General features: G+C 37.8%; 1 protein-coding gene across 7 annotated transcripts in view; it reads left to right on the top strand.

Moving 5' to 3' along the window:
* Window positions 1-19,728, top strand: part of LOC117331919 (E3 ubiquitin-protein ligase PDZRN3-B-like) — a 191,628-nt gene that overhangs the window by 76,889 nt on the left and 95,011 nt on the right. Inside the window, exon 1 of one of the 7 annotated variants that reach the window (XM_033890900.1) lies at window positions 16,825-17,783. The exons of the other annotated variants lie outside the window; for them this stretch is intronic. Within the exon in view, the coding sequence (XP_033746791.1) occupies window positions 17,670-17,783 (114 nt within the window). The 5' untranslated portion in view covers window positions 16,825-17,669. Of the gene's footprint in view, window positions 1-16,824; window positions 17,784-19,728 lie in introns of those variants that run through there. 7 annotated transcript variants of the gene reach the window in all.

Raw genomic sequence — 19,728 nt, 5'->3', positions numbered from 1 at the left:
GGTTTAGTGTGGTTTACCTTTAGTAAGGACTGTTCTACAAGGTTTAGTGTTGTTTTCCTTTAGTGAGGACTGTTCTACAAGGTTTAGTGTTGTTTTCCTTTAGTGAGGACTGTTCTACAAGGTTTAGTGTTGTTTTCCTTTAGTGAAGACTGTTTACAAGGTTTAGTGTTGTTTTCCTTTAGTGAAGACTGTTTACAAGGTTTAGTGTTGTTTAGTGAGGTCTGTTCTACAAGGTTTAGTGTTGTTTTCCTTTAGTGAGGACTGTTCTACAAGGTTTAGGGTTGTTTACCTTTAGTGAGGACTGTTCTACGATGTTTAGTGTTGTTTTCCTTTAGTGAGGACTGTTCTACAAGGTTTAGTGTTGTTTTCCTTTAGTGAGGACTGTTCTACAAGGTTTAGTGTTGTTTTCCTTTAGTAAGGACTGTTGTACAAGGTTTAGGGTTGTTTAGTGAGGACTGTTTACAAAGTTTAGTGTTGTTTACCTTTAGTGAGGACTGTTCTACAAGGTTTAGTGTTGTTTTCCTTTAATGAGGACTGTTCTACAAGGTTTAGTGTTGTTTTCCTTTAGTGAGGACTGTTTACATGGTTTAGTGTTGTTTTTCTTTAGTGAGGACTGTTCTACAAGGTTTAGTGTTGTTTTCCTTTAGTAAGGACTGTTCTACAAGGTTTAGTGTTGTTTTCCTTTAGTAAGGACTGGTCTACAAGGTTTAGTGTTGTTTACCTTTAGTGAGGACTGTTTACAAGGTTTAGTGTTGTTTACCTTTAGTGAGGACTGTTCTACAAGGTTTAGGGTTGTTTAGTGAGGACTGTTTACAAAGTTTAGTGTTGTTTTCCTTTAGTGAGGACTGTTCTACAAGGTTTAGTGTTGTTTAGTGAGGACTGTTCTACGATGTTTAGTGTTGTTTTCCTTTAGTGAAGACTGTTTACAAGGTTTAGTGTTGTTTTCCTTTAGTGAGGACTGTTCTACAAGGTTTAGTGTTGTTTAGTGAGGACTGTTCTACGATGTTTAGTGTTGTTTTCCTTTAGTGAAGACTGTTTACAAGGTTTAGTGTTGTTTTCCTTTAGTGAGGACTGTTCTACAAGGTTTAGTGTTGTTTTCCTTTAGTGAGGACTGTTCTACAAGGTTTAGTGTTGTTTTCCTTTAGTAAGGACTGTTCTACAAGATTTAGTGTTGTTTTCCTTTATTGAGGACTGTTTTCAAGGTTTAGTGTTGTTTTTCTTTAGTAAGGACTGTTCTACAAGGTTTAGTGTTGTTTTCCTTTAGTGAGGACTGTTCTACCAGGTTTAGTGTTTTCCTTTAGTGAGGACTGTTCTACAAGGTTTAGTGTTGTTTACCTTAAGTGAGGACTGTTCTACAAGGTTATGTGTTGTTTTCCTTTAGTGAGGACTGTTCTACAAGGTTATGTGTTGTTTTCCTTTAGTGAGGACTGTTCTACAAGGTTTAGTGTTGTTTTCCTTTAGTGAGGGTAATATTTTTTGGTTCCTTTTCTTTCAATATTATGAAAATGTTCAGGCTGTGAAGTAGATAACAGCTCTGTATGTCATCTTGTCATCTGACCACATTTCTCATTTCAAAACAGACTGAACAGTTGGGCAAATTAAAAAGGCCATACAATATCTGTATTTCCAAGTCAGTAAGGTGTAGGGTACACTTGTGCTACTGGAGAAATCTCTCCAGGCAGACAAAACAATGAGACCAGAACACTTGTATGTCTAATTATAGTGAACAGTGTCCTATACTAGCAGACACAGGATGTACCACAAAGATAATTACCCAGTTAACATTGCAGCACATGATACCCATCGCCATCAAACTCCAGATGTATACCCTGAATAAGGCGTGATCATTATGTCGTCCAGATTGTGACCACATGCTTTTACAGAGCATCTCCTCTTGTCCCCGAAAACAATTACAACTACAGCAGAGGATTATCATGTGACCATCTATTTCAGAGACATGTATTTTTACATCCGGAGGTGTTGAAACTCATCAAATATTTATCCTAACATCTGTTTGTGAATTTCACGTGCTCAGTTTGGGGTATAAGGCACATAAACGTAACTGTTACCTCGGGCACGTGATGCCATGCAGCACGACTTTTGTGTAATTAGTGGGGCCTTTCGCCACAATTGCATCACTTTCAAACGAAGTTGCACTGTCTCAGCTGTTGTCATGGCAATGATCTGTAGGTAAAATATCTGATGATACAAATTATGTCAATAATAATGATTACCTGTTTTCATTAGGATATTATCTACTTGAAATTTTAAATTAATTATTTTAATCATAATTCAGATTTTGGTTTCTGTCAAAAATTTGTTATCAGCATTAAATGCTCTATTTGTTCTGTTGTGATAGTTTTCAGTATAATATGGACTAATAAGTATCCTGATGGTTCCCAATTTGTAAAAAGGTTGTTCTGGTAACCTGTGTGTTCTACCCCAGTCCACTCAATCCCGGCCACAAACTACCACAACCTACACTGCGGCCTCCACAAGGTCCCATCAGAGAGGTGTCTGGACTCTAATACATGTATGACTTTATTGCGGTTTACAAAGTTGTGTAATTTTAGGTCTGCTTAATTCATACACCAATATGTATGCCCGTCACAGAGGTCCCCTGTTGGCATTAGGCTGGCTTTAGATGGCTGGGGAATCCGTTCTATATTGATGCCAATATCGTTTTGGTTGCGCTCCAGACATTTTCTTTTACCCTTTTGCCCCTTGAACAATCGTGGAATATAGATCATATGTTATCCGAATAGTCTACACAGGATGTTTTCCTGTCGGACCAAACATGTCACTTGTACGATCCACAAATTGGTGTTGTATGTAGTGGGCAGCTAACCAGTTGTCCGCATTATAAACAATTGGTAGGCCATAGATACTAGTAGGGATATCATAAGGAAACAGCATGCTCCAAAGTCCCATAAATACCTCGTCCTCCACCAACTTTAATCTTTTATATGGAAAGCATATTAGTCTCTGGGGGACTTGCTTCTGGTGTGGCGGATAGATTCCAGTCTGATTTGGTTTATCGCCTTTATTGATAAATTTAGCGAGAAATTTCGCAGAGGTAGAAAAGAACACAGGTCCACATAATTATTGAGTTTTGCAGTATTTATGTGTGATGGAATTTGTCCTGAACGAATATCTACTGTGGAAAAGGCAATTTAGGAACTACTTGGTTATCATTTGTGGTCGAGGCTTATGACAACCTCCCCAGCCTCCACATTACAAATCAATTTGGCTTCTCATAAAGCATGACTGCAACACTGCCTTTTTTCCTCCCCAGTCATCATAAATTACAGCTTGTTTTACTTCCATATTCAGTTGTATTGGAAGACCATTCTCCTTATCAGAAATGAAACAAAATTCAGCATTGATAGTGGTGTTTTAGTACATATTCCAGTATCTGTGTCTTCCAGACAAAGAAAGGCCATGATAGCTCAGTCGGTTAGAGCGCTAGCTATGTAACCTCAGGTGAAGGTCCAAGGTGCATGGTTCGACTTCACACAAAGGAAAGGCCGCGATAGCTGAGTCGGTTAGAGCACTAGCTATGTAACCTCAGGTGAAGGTCCAAGGTGCATGGTTCGACTTCACACAAAGGAAAGGCCATGATAGCTCAGTCGGTTAGAGCGCTAGCTATGTAACCTCAGGTGAAGGTCCAAGGTGCATGGTTCGACTTCACACAAAGGAAAGGCCGCGATAGCTGAGTCGGTTAGAGCACTAGCTATGTAACCTCAGGTGAAGGTCCAAGGTGCATGGTTCGACTTCACACAAAGGAAAGGCCGTGATAGCTGAGTCGGTTAGAGCGCTAGCTATGTAACCTCAGGTGAAGGTCTGAGTCGGTTAGAGCACTAGCTATGTAACCTCGGGTGAACATCCAAGGTGCATGGTTCGACTCTTCCTACTCGTGTCAGTTTGTATTTTCCATGAAGTTGAGAAATGAGTTGGCCTGTGCTGTCATCTATAGTTGTGTCCTTGGGCACAACATTTTATCCTTATTACTCTGAGGATGGCATGTGATGGGCTTCCCATGTACTGTTCATTGAGGTAGTCATCAACTACTACAAGGAGAACCCGCCTCAAAATGACCTTGGCTGTTGACAGGGCGATAAACCAAGCAAACAATTCAGACAAAAGCATTGCTTCAGAATATACCTTCCACTCTTCAGGTTGAAATGCAAGCTATAGCACTAAAATTAATGTAGGCAAACCATACATTCTCCAAAACACATACTGGCCAGCACATCATATTTTGGAAGGAGACTTCCGAATATGATCCCCAAATTAAAACAGAATTTAGACAGAAGTTATCAGTAAGGCTTCTTCCATCAAGGATCTATTTAAATACTATCAAGTACACTATCCCGCCAAGCTGACTGGGTTGTTTTAGCTGTACAGAAATGTAATTTTAGAAATTGACATTATAAATGTATAATTTTTATAAATCTTGTTTCTGGAGGACATTGGACATACGATGATGCTTTGATTGGTAAGATAATTACTAACCTGACAATCAATCTAGCTGAAAAGAAAAGAAAATAGAAAATCAATAAGCTGCAGGCAGGCCTGGTATATACAAGCTATTTGTAAGAGGATAGTTTCCCAGGAATGTATGCATATCATTTTTAGAATTATTGTCTTGGGGCAAAAACTTTAATTGAAAATAAATTTTCTGATCAGATATCCAAAGCATCACTTTAAATTTTTTTTTCTTAAATTAACTGTTTTTAGAATTGTTTTTCTTGTGAGCTTTTATTATTAATGGGGATGTTATTTAACGTTTTTGTTTTATTTTATTCAATTTGACTACTGTAAGGTAATGCTAATATATGTTGATATGCTGTCACTGGTTGGTACTAAATTACAAATCAGCTGGATGTACCTAACTGTTGGCCTCTTGGAGCTTGACAAACATTACAAAAATGAGTTCAAACGACATTTCCTGGTTATAAAATTTACATAGTGATGGAAATACCGGCAGTGTTTTTTCCGCGCGAGATGGGGTTCAATCAAGCGACAAATAAAAGGATTATGTGTGTGGTTGCACTTGGAAAATTTACAGCGAAATAAAGCAATTTCTTAAGAGAACTTGGATTCTTTAAGCTCAAGGAATCCACAGCATATTGGTGCTTTTTTATCCTCGGTGTGTAGTTATATTGACAGCAAGTTAACCAAACAAAGTGTAACAATCACATCGCCTGGCAAATCAATGGCAAGCTATGTAGCATTACAAACTTGGCAATTTCCTCAAACGCAATCCTTGCTTCATTGATAGAGCTGTTTCTACTCATCAAAACTGTCCAATTCCCCGATTCCTTGGTTTCGTGCACGCAGCTTCGTTCACGACAAAGCGTATCGTCTATCGCCTGGTTAATCCTGTTTTATATACGTCTTGTTCCTGTTCCCGAGAATCATGTCCTCTTTTGGAAGCTAATGGACAATAAACGTGCACATACTAGCTAAATAGTAACAAATTTATGATTGTGTCTTGGCTTTAAAGGCAGAGGCTAATCATTTGATGTGCATCTACATACATATAAAACTCTTATAAAATCCTCTCCACTGGACTGTGGCTAACCTACAATATTTACGTTACGACTTGTTACGACCTCGCAGTGGAATTGAATAGGCTTGTGTACATGGTTTGATGATAATTTGCCTGTACATCGGTCATTAACTCATCAAAGACTGTCTCAAGGCATTACCGTCCATCAACTCGAAAACAAATTAATATTGTTTAAAAGCAGATTTTGCTTCCATTCTGAATGGTTAACTGTTATGTAAGATAGAGGCTATATGGTAATTTGTCTGTCTAAACCAGCGGAGGGGGCAGCATTCCTCTGTCTGCATCCATCTTCCTGTATCTCCATCTAAATCTGCAGATGTCATTTCTTGGTGTGCAGTTATGTGCAGTAGGTAGGCTGTCCTATTTCACCTGCCAGAATCCTCCAGTCACCTGTTAGTATACAGTAAAACACAATGAAACAGGTGCAAAAGCTACTCATTGTCATTGTAGGTAATCACAGGTAATCATGGGTAGTCACAGGTAATCAGGTAGTCATAGATACTTACAGGTAGTGTAAGGTCATTGTAGGTAATCAAAGGTAAGCATGAATTGTCAATTGTCATAGGTATTCACAGGTAGTCATAAGTATTCAAAGGTAATCACATGTAGTGAAAGGTCGTTATAGAAAATCAAATGTGTAATCACAAGTAATTCACTCAATACTCACAAGTATAATCACAGGTAGTCACAGGTAGTCATACTTATAATTAGTCACAGGTATTCACAGGTAGTCATAGATAATCATACTTATAATTAGTCACAGGTATTCACAGATAATCATACTTATACTTAGTCACAGATAATCATACTTATAATTAGTCACAGGTATTCACAGATAATCATACTTATAATTAGTCACAGGTATTCACAGGTAGTCATGCTTATAATTAGTCACAGGTAATCACAGGTAATCACAGGTAGTCACAGGTAGTCACAGATAGTCATACTTATAATTAGTCACAGGTAATCACAGGTAGTCACAGGTAGTCACAGATAGTCATACTTATAATTAGTCACAGGTAATCACAGGTAGTCATACTTATAATTAGTCACAGGTATTCACAGGTAGTCACAGGTAGTCATACTTAGTCACAGGTAATCACAGGTAGTCATAGATATAGTGATAGTTAAAGGTAATTACAGGTAGTCACAGTTAGTCATACTTATAATTAGTCACAGGTAATCACAGGTAGTCACAGATAGTCATACTTAGTCACAGGTAATCACAGGTAGTCATAGATAGTCATACTTAGTCACAGGTAATCACAGGTAGTCATAGATAGTCATACTTAGTCACAGGTACTCACAGATAGTCACAGATAGTCATACTTAGTCACAGGTAATCACAGGTAGTCATAGATAGTCATACTTAGTCACAGGTAATCACAGGTAGTCATAGATATCTATATAAACGTTGGGTAAAGATGATAATTGTATAGAATCACTTTTGGTTTTTTGTTTGTTTTGTTTAACGTCCTATTAGCAGCCAGGGTCATTTAAGGACGTGCTAATTTTGGAGAGGGAGGAAAGCCAGAGTACCCGGAGAAAAACCACCAACCTACGGTCAGTACCAGGCAACTGCCCCACGTGGGTTTCGAACTATCAACCCAGAGGTGGAGGGCTAGTGATAAAGTGTCGGGACACCTTCACCAGTCGGCCACTGCGACCCTGTATACAATCCCAATTTATTATATATTGTACCACAGTTTTGGTCTCAGTAAATGATCACAGTAAGGATGTGTTCATAGTCACTGTCAGTTTCCTTCTCTATTTCTTTAAATGACTGCTTACTAGTGAGTCAATGTGAAGACTATATAACAAGTGGTTAAACATTGGTACAACACACTGTAGATGATGTGTTTACCCCAGATTAATACTGGTGAACATAGTTTGCTACAAACAATAGTTGCAGGCAATTTCAGTACAGAAATGTCGTAGGGAGTTGAATGTGGTGTAGTTAGTATAACTGTAGGCATTCCAATGTTCCTCCCCACTACACCACAGCGGAAACATTCCTTATTGTTCAACCCTAATTGAATAGAGATACAAGTTTTTACCTACACTTCCCCCCTAATTATGTCTATATACTCTCCAGTATTTGTCTGCTTAGCTGTATCTTCTCCAGTTTTTGTCTGCTAAGCCATATCGTGTAAACTTAGAAACAAGTGTTACATGCAGTTGTGTATTTCATATGCTCATCCAAACCTTTTCTCTCTAGGTAGCTAGAGTGTGGGCTAGGTTAGCATTGTATTTTATGTGTCTATAACTTACACTGAATCGGATATATCACTCCCAGACACACTTCTCCCAAAAAATGGATTTTTGTGGATGCATTTCGACTCCTTAAAACTTGGCCCCATGGTGATAAGGCATCATGGGGGATGCTCTTTGGATGAAGGGAGAGTGTTGATCCAAGTGTTGCCTTATCCATGATGGGGCACTCACTGTTTATCTGTCACTATGGAAACTCTGACGCAATGTAAGTATTTACTTATGTGCATGAGGAAGCATAGTTTCTCAAATTGAGGTGAGTTTTATTTTGCGTCCTAAATGACTTAGCCCAAACCCTGATCTAGCTTGTTATTGCGAGTATTGAATGCTGACATTTTCTCTCTATTTCCTGCTAGTCTAAACTGACCTAAGATAAAGGTGTGTTTTCCTTTTAAATGAATTATTCTCAAGAATGTCTGACTTGTATTGAAATAGATCTAAAAGTGCATTTAATTTCTCTTCGCAGAAAATATATTGCAAACATGTATTGTACATCAGGCTGAGGTTTGATGGGGAAGGTGGTTATGAGGGAGAACAGAAGTCACCCAATGACGGGTTTATTTTGGGGCACAAACATGTTTTACGGGAAGTTTCCGTTTTTATCAGTATAAAAGACCTGCCCTGTTTAAAAAAGACAGTAAAAATCGAGGTTTTCAAGTCATTTTGTCTATAGAAATCCCCCACTCAACACTTGCCTCTGGTTTTTGTGCATTCACACAAATTGGTAGCTATTTATATAAGGTATAACACCTGTTTATCAAAGAAAGAAAAAAAAACTGTATTATATATAAACTTATGGTATGTACATATTTCTCTGCTGAATTAAACTGATTTAATTGTCATAAAATATAATTTTGAGGGTCTAATTGTCAGACTCGTATTTCAAGTTTCAATTCATGTCCTAATTATTCAACGTTCAATTCTATGTTCAAATTTTGCTGTTTCTAATTTCATTATCAAATTTTTGCAGTCTCTTATTTTGTGTTCAAATTTTTGCATGTAATTTCATTTCCAGAGAAAAGTTGATGTCTCCATAATTGATTGTTGAGCTTTTTGTCCGATTTGTTACCGAGTTGATGAGACAATGCTATCAATGACCTTTGCCTGGCAGTTGGAGACTTAGAGGAAGGCTTTTCTTTTAGAAATGTCAACCCTGTAATGAGGATTCCCTTCATTTAGACAATGACATCCTTTGTAGCCATTTGGTGGCCGCCTTCTATAGACTTTATGGCTACTGATGGTTATGGTATTTTATGGTATTTTTCCCTGAATCCTTCCAGCACAGCTTTGATCAGCACTGATTGGGGAATATTACACAGTACTTGGATCAAAATCAATTTCTTTGTAAAAAGTATAATCGATAGTTTGTCATTTTAAATGTTTGTTCTTTCTCATCAAGGATTGCTTTGTAGGAGTTGTAGAACCTGATCATGTTTGTAAATTCTACACTCAAACAGATAATTATATGTATCAATATTGTGGGTGAAGTTGTAAAATAGAAAATACCTTCTTAAAAGGTACAGTTCTAGACAAATTAGGAGATGTAAAAATGTTAACGTTGTTTGACACTCGTTTTACCGATTTTGGAGTGATGCCTTTCAAAGTAGTAAGGCGATGTCTAGCAGTGTGGGTCATTGTCTGTAGCTAATTTGGAGTTAAATACTTAATTAGCACACAAACAGAGATTGTATCTGACTATTCTAATGCCCATCTGTTCCTTTGGACTTTTGAAAAGGCGTTTTACAAGAAAAGATGTACTTAGTACGGTCAATTAAATAGCTTTTATTTGTGGGCTGTTACTGACATTACAAGTTTTACAGGTGCAGGAACCTGCACAAAATATCACAGAGGTTACGGGGTAGGAGAGTCGAGGTAAACGTAATCTGGACAGACATGCATCTCGTTCACACATGCACATCCTTCTGTGGTATGAGGGCACACATATGTACTCCTATCCCATTACAGATTCAGCCATCACTCAAAATACTTCTATTTTTGGATAGTGTCTGTTGTTCATGTTACTGTTGATATTTCAAAAAATATATTTCTTTGCTAAGATTTTATCTTGAATTACTGGTTTTGTAGCTATTTTGGGTTTTCATTGATATTGCTATAAAAATACTGATATAAAAAGATACCAGATTCTATTTATAATATACCATGTTAACGTTGCATGTCATTCTTATTATCTGTGACAGGTGATGGGATAGGGTTACCATGGCAGTGTGTCACTTTTTACCTCCCATGTATGAAGAGTGAAATGCCCCTGTGTCAAGTCTTTTGTCTGACAAGCAGTTTTATATGTCTCTTGAACACTTCGTTTACTTATTACTTCATGCAGAAAAACTAAAATTATCAAATTACCGATTAAATTCTTTATTTGATGTACTTGCAAAAGTTTAGAAAGGATTTTCAAGTAATGTTGAGATTTATGGTAAACATTTATCTTTGTGACATTCAAAAATGGTCTGACCTTGATATAATGTTGAAGAATGTCTGTAAGAAAACTGAAAAGTCTAGCCACATCAGGAAGGATTCTTTAGCCTTTTGATAGGGCGACAGTGAGATATGATGTTATACCAATAAATGTCACATATACATATATCTACATCCATTTCCCCAAACAAGGAATTACACGATGAGACAAGAAGTCAATAGGGAATACATTCCTCCAAAACGTTTTAAAGATACAGATATTACACATTCAATCGTTACATCACTCTCACTGAATTGACTATTCTCACGTTATTTTCAATTTGCTAACACTGCTATCAGTGAATTTTGTACCGACTCTGTATCATTTGTGCGGTGAATTTACAGATATTGAATATATTCATCCGTCAAGTTCCCATCAACAATGGTGGCTCTATCTGTGCTTGCATCATTTTATTCTCACTGATCAAATTGAGATTTTTATACATTTTCTTGATGCTTGGTCGGACAGTTGGTGGCCTTGATGCATTTCATTAAAAGCTTAAATCTGTAGATTGACGTATGCATATCAACAAGGACTGGTTGGGAGGAATTGATGCAGATGAAAAAAATGTTTTTCTGTGGAGTGAACAGTGTTTTGATATGTCAGCATGGTGTATGATGGATGATGTGCAACAGTTATGATGGATGTCTCCCCATGTTGAGTCAACAGGTAGCAGTATCCGTGGGGATGACAGCTCAGCTCTCGTCTCATTGATTGGGGCAGAAACTTCCATATCCTTCAACTGAAATATAATTCTAGTTATAATGTTTAATTTCAAATGTGGGAAAAATATTAACAGCGAAAAAATCGAAAAACTACTTTTTGAGATGGTTATGAACTTAATTTGTCTATTGGGAAATACAATTATACCGGCTGATCTCACCAGTTGGTGTGGTAATCGGTTGTGAAGCTAGCGAATATGACCTGTACTATGATAGAAAGATTCTGAAGACAACATCAGCAGGTTGTCATACAGGCAAACCTATTAAGTATTTTTAAAATGATTGGGAAAAAATCCCCCAGGGTGAGAGAGTATTAGATTGACTAGATACGATTAGGACAAGAGATAATGTGGTGAGTTATAATGGATTATACTTCTACCTACAGGTACTACAGAGAGCACTTCACAGCATTATTACAGAAATTGGGTTGTTTTTACTTTTTCGTTATTGAACAATTAACTTTTATTTCCTTACAGTAAAAAGCATTTGCTCATTCTTAATTGCTTTCAGTGTAGTTGTAAAGAAAAATGATCATCTTGTAGAGGAATGTAAGATTTAAGGAGATATCTTCATGTAATGGAGTACTGTAGGGATTATGGATTGTGTTCGGGATTAGCTAGTGGTACATTGATAACTCCATTTACCCACTAAGGACTACAGAAATTATAACCTAACGCTATGCGAGATGTTCAGATGGTGTTACAAGAATCATAAGTTATTGATATTTGGCACGGACTTGACGAGCATTCGTATACGTATAATGATCACGAGGATATTTGGCACGGACTTGACTCGCATTCGTATACGTATAATGATCACGAAACAGAAGAATAAAAGTACACGATATGTATTAATTACTCTACAAAAGTGCATGGTTTGTTCTTACAGCGGATCTACGTTCCTTTCTGTCATTAAATCAGATTCCCCAGAGAAAGCCGTTTGTAGTTAGGAAATCAATTTCCTGAGAAGTTACAGGTAAAAAATTGTCGGCATTATATCAGACTGCAGATTTAACAAGGCCAGGTGAGCTGGTCAGCTATCACCTACCTGTCAAACCTTAACGAGAAAATACCTGCTTCTTCTGATATCTGGTCTTGTACAGGGCTATCTGTGTATCCCTGCCAGGGCCAATACAAAGACACACATTTATCTTACTCTATTTACCTGTTTGAAATAGTAATCACCCCCTTCATTATAAAATGGTTTTTTCACTGTTCAAAGTTGACATGTGATTATCATTTGATCGTTGTAGGGTATATGTTGTTCTCCACAGTTTGAGAAATGAGGGTTGTCACACACAGCTGATCATAGTTCTACCTCCACCTCAGGATCCAAATCTATCATGTATCTTTTAAATGGAAAGAAAAAAAGGGCCACTGGCAGATGGCTTATCAAATTATGTGCTAGAGTTTTTTTGTGAAGCATTAGAGAATACAGTCTTTGTAGGGACATGGCGTATCTATTGTGTGTGGAGCTCTCTAACAATATATTGGTATGCAGTAACATGTCATCTGCAGTATAGGCTACTGTCGCTACTCACCGACTGCTGCGTACTGTTGTCTGTTTCTAAAAACCGTCGCAACTTTTATGTGAGGTCACATGATTCCAAAAACTGCTTCCTTATAGTTGTGTGTAGGTGCACTTGTTTCTTTGGGTGTGATGAAAATATTGTGTAGGTATAGCTTGGTTTCCGATAGGTGAAATTGACAATACTGGGCATCGGTAAAAAGTCATGGACTTGAGGCCACTTTGGACTGGAATTCATACACTGTTACAAGATGATGCTACAGGTAAGTTAAGCTCATGGTAAACATATATTGTATCTCCGTGATTATATAAACCTTCTAAATTCTCATGATGTTGTAAATTTATTTGGTGAAATTTTGTTAAAGGATTCTGTAGCTTGGAGTGATTGAACAGCTGATAATCTCGCTGATAGATTTAATACATTGGTGTCTGTGTATTGTCTGAGATCTCACTGTACAGATGTTTTAATGTATTGTCTGAGATCTCACTGTACAGAGGTATCTGTGTATTGTCCGAGATCTCACTGTACAGAGGTTTTAATGTACTGTCCGAGATCTCACTGATAGATTTAGTACAGAGGTATCTGTGTATTGTCTGAGATCTCACTATACAGAGATGTCTGTGTATTGTCCGAGATCTCACTGTACAGAGGTGTCTGTGTATTGTCCGAGATCTCACTGTACAGAGGTGTCTGTGTATTGTCTGAGATCTCACTGTACAGAGGTATCTGTGTATTGTCTGAGATCTCACTGTACAGAGGTGTCTGTGTATTGTCCGAGATCTCACTGTACAGAGGTTTTAATGTATTGTCCGAGATCTCACTGATAGATTTAGTACACAGGTGTCTGTGTATTGTCCGAGATCTCACTTGTCTTTATCATTATTTTGGACACAGCAGCAATTATTTATTGCAATTACCTCAGGATAGGTGAAAGCTTGTGAGGCTGGAGTTCAGTGAGCACTGTAAGATGGAGCTGGAGTTTGTAAACATTTGCAGCTTTTTAAGGTGTAACTTAGGGGCTGAAGTTTGTCAATTAGGGGTTGGACTTTGTAAATATTGGGAGGTTCTTTATGTGTAACTACAGGTGTGGACAGGTGTGTTCAGCCTGTTGATTGTTTACGTATTATATATACAGAATGTTTATTATAACAGTTGGGTGTTCTTCCCTCCCCAGGAACAAACGAACCGTTGACATAAGTCTGGGGACAGTTTCTAATCCTCAAGTCAACTTCTCACCTTTTCTTATCATTGTTTGTGTAGGCAGATTTGCTACAGGCAGAAACCTGAACTAAAATGATTCTTTATATTTTGGGATTGAGGGATTGGAGGATTTCGGAGGGCGAGTTTTGCAGGTTTTTACCAGAAATGATGTCCTCAATGCTAAATGTTATTATAATTCTGCTGAACTACCTATCATAATGATTTGATAAGCCCTTGACTAACCTGATTTCCGTATCTGGGTAATGGGTGGGATAAACAGGTGATCAAACATCCTAATCTGTGACTCGGATGATTTTGACCTGATCTATATCTCTGAGAACTTCTATCAATATCATCGATTAACACCTGTGTTACCTGTATATCATATAATGACACACTAGTTCATTGTGGGTACTTGTTCAGTATTGACAAATATAGGCACCTTCTTAAGAATTCGAACAGAACAGTTCATTTGTATATGAGTGCATTAGATAATACTTAATCACTTCATAAAATTTTCATTGAAAGTTCAAATTAAAATTTCAATAAGGTTTTGTTCGATTTGATATAGACAATTTAAGTGCCAAGTGACCTTCAAGTACGTGACAGTCATCATTTGATCAGGTCAATGATTTTATCTTAATTCAAGTAAATAATTTAAGCAGGGGTCAATGATTAAAAAAAGTTTACTAATATCAGAGCTAGTAGAATATTCAGTACTAGTATTGATAGCTCTGAATTGTGTATGAGTCGATATCTCTGCCAACCCGCTCCCCCACACGCCTTTAGTATCGATAGCTCTGACATATGTATGATTTCATATCTCTGCCAACCCCCTCCCCCACACGCCTTTAGTATCGATAGCTCTGAATCGTGTATGAGTCAATATCTCTGCCAACCCCTTCCCCCACACGCCTTTAGTATCGATAGCTCTGAATTGTGTATGATTTCATATCTCTGCCAACCCCCTCCCCCACACGCCTTTAGTATCGATAACTCTGAATTATGTATGATTTCATATCTCTGCCAACCCCCTCCCCCACACGCCTTTAGTATCGATAGCTCTGAATTGTGTATGATTTCATATCTCTGCCAACCCCCTCCCCCACACGCCTTTAGTATTGATAGCTCTGAATTGTGTGTGATTTCATATCTCTGCCAACCCCCTCCCCCACACGCCTTTAGTATCGATAGCTCTGAATTGTGTATGAGTCAATATCTCTGCCAACCCCCTCCCCCACACGCCTTTAGTATCGATAGCTCTGAATTGTGTATTAGTCAATATCTCTGCCAACCCCCTCCCCCACACGCCTTTAGTATCGATAGCTCTGAATTGTGTATGATTTGATATTACTCTATATTATAATCCTGGGCCTAATACAACTGTACATTTGTTTTATGATCCTATACCTGAAATCACTTTGTTTATTTTCCGGTAAATTACAAATGTTTTTTATCTGATGGATATTAATTGATCATCTCCTCTACATCAGTATGTTAATTGATCGTTATTTCCTGATAACAAAGGCTGTGACTTGACCGGTCATTGAATGGCTGTGTGCTATCGGCTGTTATTGGCCGTAACACAGGTGAGATTTGTCAGGTAGATTCTTCTGGCCTTTTTGATGTCCACTATTAATACTAAACTGTTTGTGTTGTTTTAAGCTGGTGTTGGCCGCAGAGATTGAGTTTATGACAGATTGTATCAAAATGACCCGAGATTGATTCTAATTAGTGGGAAAATAATGATGGCTGGTTTGTTGGAGGTGTTATGATAATAGATTTCTGACTTTCAAGTTGGCTCTTATCATTTTATGTTCATAACAGAGGGTTTTTTTTATCAGTGGAGGCTCCATAAGCTCTGGCCAGAGTAAGTAGAATTGATAGGTTAGTAGACCACCCTCAGCTAGGCGTTGACAATTTGCCTATCAACTACCCATTTTTGATAAGTTACAGCTTTGAGTAATAACTATTAAACTATGCCGTTTGTCGTTTTGTTGTGTAAGTACATTGCTCTAGGTCACGAATAAGCTTCAACCAACTGAATCATGAACTTTTTTCTAACGTCTTTATAAATTTTTCATGTTCTGAAAATAAATTGTGTCAGCTAAGCCCCACTGAGTTGGTGGAAAGGCTATAATGTCTGACGCAGTATGGTTAATTAAATTGAGATATACCTATAATTATATACATTCCAAGAATTACATTTATCTGTCAAACAATTCTCTTTAAATTGTCATATCTCCCTCATTACAAGGTACTGTTTCAAGTTTGTACATCAAAGAATACAGACAGATTCACTATATGCTGATTACTTTATCCCAACTTAAATTCCATTGTAGCTAAGAAGGAGATAATACTTTTTCAAACTCAATTAATTCCTGGAATTTAATTTAATTTTTTCTAATCTTTATAAAATAAAAATCTTTTTCTAAAGATTGCGAATTTCATTAGTAATTACTTTTTTGCCAATTAGATGAAATAAAAGTTGTGTATGAGGGTGTCTGGGGTTTGAAGTGTTTAACACCAATTTTCAAGCTAATGTTTCGGCTGCTGGGCAGTGCAGTGATTGTCCAGGCAATTTGGATGGTGAAAAACTGGGGTCCTAGATAAGGCTGTAGCACCAATTACCCTCCACACACTGATAACAGCTGTTATTGGAGCCCCTTTTCTGGGTATTATCAGGCTCTACACTGATAACCCTTCCATTAATGCTGTAATTGTATGGGTCCCTAGGGTCCAAGAAAGGACTAGCAGCAAGCACACGCAATAGAGGAACCAAATTTCTACCAACATCATTGGATTTTACAAGTTACAATCATTCCAAAGCCTGAATCAGCAATAAACAATAATTGTCTTGTGTTGGCCAGACACTAAGATCATTGGCCATCAGTAATGTTTGGTGTAAACTTTGATTCCGCAATCAGAGGAATTAAAATAATCGTAGGATATAGGGGTGTGTGTCTTCACAACAGGGGCCCAGTACACATGGCCATGTACCTCCCTCTCACAACCAATTAAATCTGTTGGCCACACAGAGGTTGGTCAGTCTGGGTTTGGACACTGAGCTGGTCACTGGGTTTGTTTTGGTCAACAAAGACTGATGACATAGTTTATTTTGATCACACTTGAGTGGACATTGCATGGTCATCTTTGACCGGTCCAGTGGAGTCCTGAATACCCTCTCACTTTTGATAGGATCCTTCACAGAGAGAAGCAGGTGAGGACATTGTGTGGTGTGGTTGACCTCCGAACTCAGGTAGAATATTGACCATTGTATTTCCTATTCTACCATTGTACCTCATAATGGTCTATCATCAACTTTCACTGAGGACATTCTATCAATGACTGTACTGAAGATATTCTGATCAGACAATGGCTTTACTGGTTAAGTTGTAAAAACACTGCACTGGACAGTTTTATATTTTTTCAAGCTTTGTGAAAGTGGTTCTTGAAAGTGAAATTCATACCCTGTGCCCCTAATGACCTTGAACTCTGGGGTGTGTGATGAGCGTTACTACTGGAGCCCACATGTCAGATCTTAACTGGCTGCTTTCTCAGTGACATCTGTACTCCCTTCAAGGGAGAGAAACTTCTGACACCTAACTTAAAGTGACCTGCTATTTTCTTAAGAAGTTTGTAACTGTGTTTTGAGCAAGTAGGATCAGATCTCAACTAAAAAGTGGCTGTCAACACATAGATTTTAGGATTAAGGAGTTTGTTGTAGAGGAGAATGAACAGCTGTTTCTCTACGGCTTATGCAAACACTTGTCACAAAAAGTACATTCATTATTGAAATTTAAATACAAATCATAAGATTTAGAAACTGAGTTGAGACAGAAACAAAGGATTAAGGAGTCGCAGACATCATTGGTGCGGATTGAGGAAACTAGTGTCATGTACCTTGTGTCATCAGGACTGGTGTGTCCTGGCCCCTCATATGGCCCCCTGGGGCTCCACAGGAAAGACAGGGACTATATGTCCCATAGACAGGCTAGGACAAAGGATTGGGTGAGTTTTTATCATGTGAAAAATGTTTATTCCAAAATATGTCATTTAATTTCTAAGTTGTAAGACTTTTCTCCTGTGTTAATGTTTGTCACTGAAAAAGCTGCATTTTCTGTTAATGATTTTGATGATATTTTTAGCCATGATATTATACGTCATTGAAACTCGTATCTAGCCCAGTTGTTGTATGTAAATATTGTTTTCTGACAGTCATTGATAAATACATACAAATATACCTAGTACTGACTATATCTAATATTTCTTTTTTCATATTGAGGACTCAAAAATAATCGTTTGAGATGACTGGTCTTATTGAAAGTTTGTATTAATTGTAATTAGTTTTATTTTGTTTTGAGGTTAACATAAGTTAATGAAAAAAAGTTTTAAATCTGTAATGCTATGGTTGAAACCTTGTACAATTTGTTCATTATTTTATCTATAAAAGTCAGCTGTGGCAGTATGCATTTTTGCGAGAGTTTTAAAAGTTTTCAGTTGAGAAAGTTACTTTGGAATCACTCACAAATGCCTAGACTGTTTATGTTAAAGGCCCTTTGATGATCAAAACATAAAAAATCTGTACATATTTTGTTTATAATGAACTTGTGAAATGGTGATGTAGTAGTTTGATCCCGTTGAAAATGTCATGGATTTTAAAACTTGTAATGTTTATATTAAAAAGTGAATAGTGACATTTTAGTTGGAGACGCTGCCTTGCCTATAACCACTAAACATCCCATCACTTCAACCCTTGCTGTGTTTACAAACTGTCAAAGAAATGAAACTGACATGGGTGTCAATATCACCACTTCGAGTGAGATCTTGTTGAGACTCTGGGGGTGCCAGTCGGAATGCTTTTACCTCCATGTTTCTAATCATAGCATCGCCCCATTAAATAGCCGTCTACCCTAAGCTCATATATACACGCCTCTTGACCAAATTATCTTTTACTGGCAGTATCATTACAGTGTACCCTGCCATGTGTCAACAGAGAATTTAATCACCGCAGATCTGCTTGGATAAGCACACCACTAGTGTGACGGGTAATTGACCGTGGCCACGGAGTACTTCCTGTCGTCTATTTATAGCTGGTGGCACAATGACATGTGTCTGGGTAGAGTAATCAATGTTTTGACACTCAGCGTCCCCTACACCATAAGCTGAAACCCATTCCTTACTCCATTTGACAGAATATCTTAGCATTAATGTAAATACTTTAATGGGCGTGAGGTCGGCAGTGATGTGGTTCTCACATGATTCTAATCCAGGAACAAGATATAGAGATTTGATAGCCTGATGTTGGCATGTCCATTAATTGGTATATATATAAGGATGGATTTAACTTGAGATGCTGAGGGTGTTACACCAAGCCAGTGGTTTCCTGTAGGGGTCACTGGATGTTTGTTTACATGCAAGTGGTGTATGATGATATTAATTAAATCTGTGTTTATTTCACATCTGTTAGTCATCCTTGTGTGTATTATGATAGATCACCATGACCAGTGATTTTGATAACTTATCAGTGTCCCCTATGTTTGGCCTGGCTGTATACTGTCACCATAACTTATCAGTGTCCCCTATGTTTGGCCTGGCTGTATACTGTCACCATAACTTATCAGTGTCCCCCTATGTTTGGCCTGGCTGTATACTGTCACCATTGGAGGTTTCAAGCTTATGTCACACTCAAAGTCAACGGTCACCCTAACTCTCACCCTGTATGATTTTTTCCCCCTCCTATTAATGGTGATTCATGGTCCACATTATCATGTATAACTTTTAAATTGTAAAGTGTTACACATACGGCCTGGAACCCTTTAGTTGGCCTGTGTTATTGAGTTGGCCATGTGTGGCCTGTGTTATTGAGTTGGCCGTGTTTGGCCTGTTTTATTGAGTTGGCCATGGTGGACCTGTTTTGTTGAGTTGGCCGTGTTTGGCCTGTTTTGTTGAGTTG

Source organism: Pecten maximus, chromosome 7, assembly GCF_902652985.1.
Source record: "Pecten maximus chromosome 7, xPecMax1.1, whole genome shotgun sequence".
Taxonomy (NCBI): Eukaryota; Metazoa; Mollusca; class Bivalvia; order Pectinida; family Pectinidae; genus Pecten; species Pecten maximus.
The sequence above is the reverse complement of the archived record's forward strand: the minus strand, read 5'-3'. Positions and strand labels throughout refer to the sequence as shown.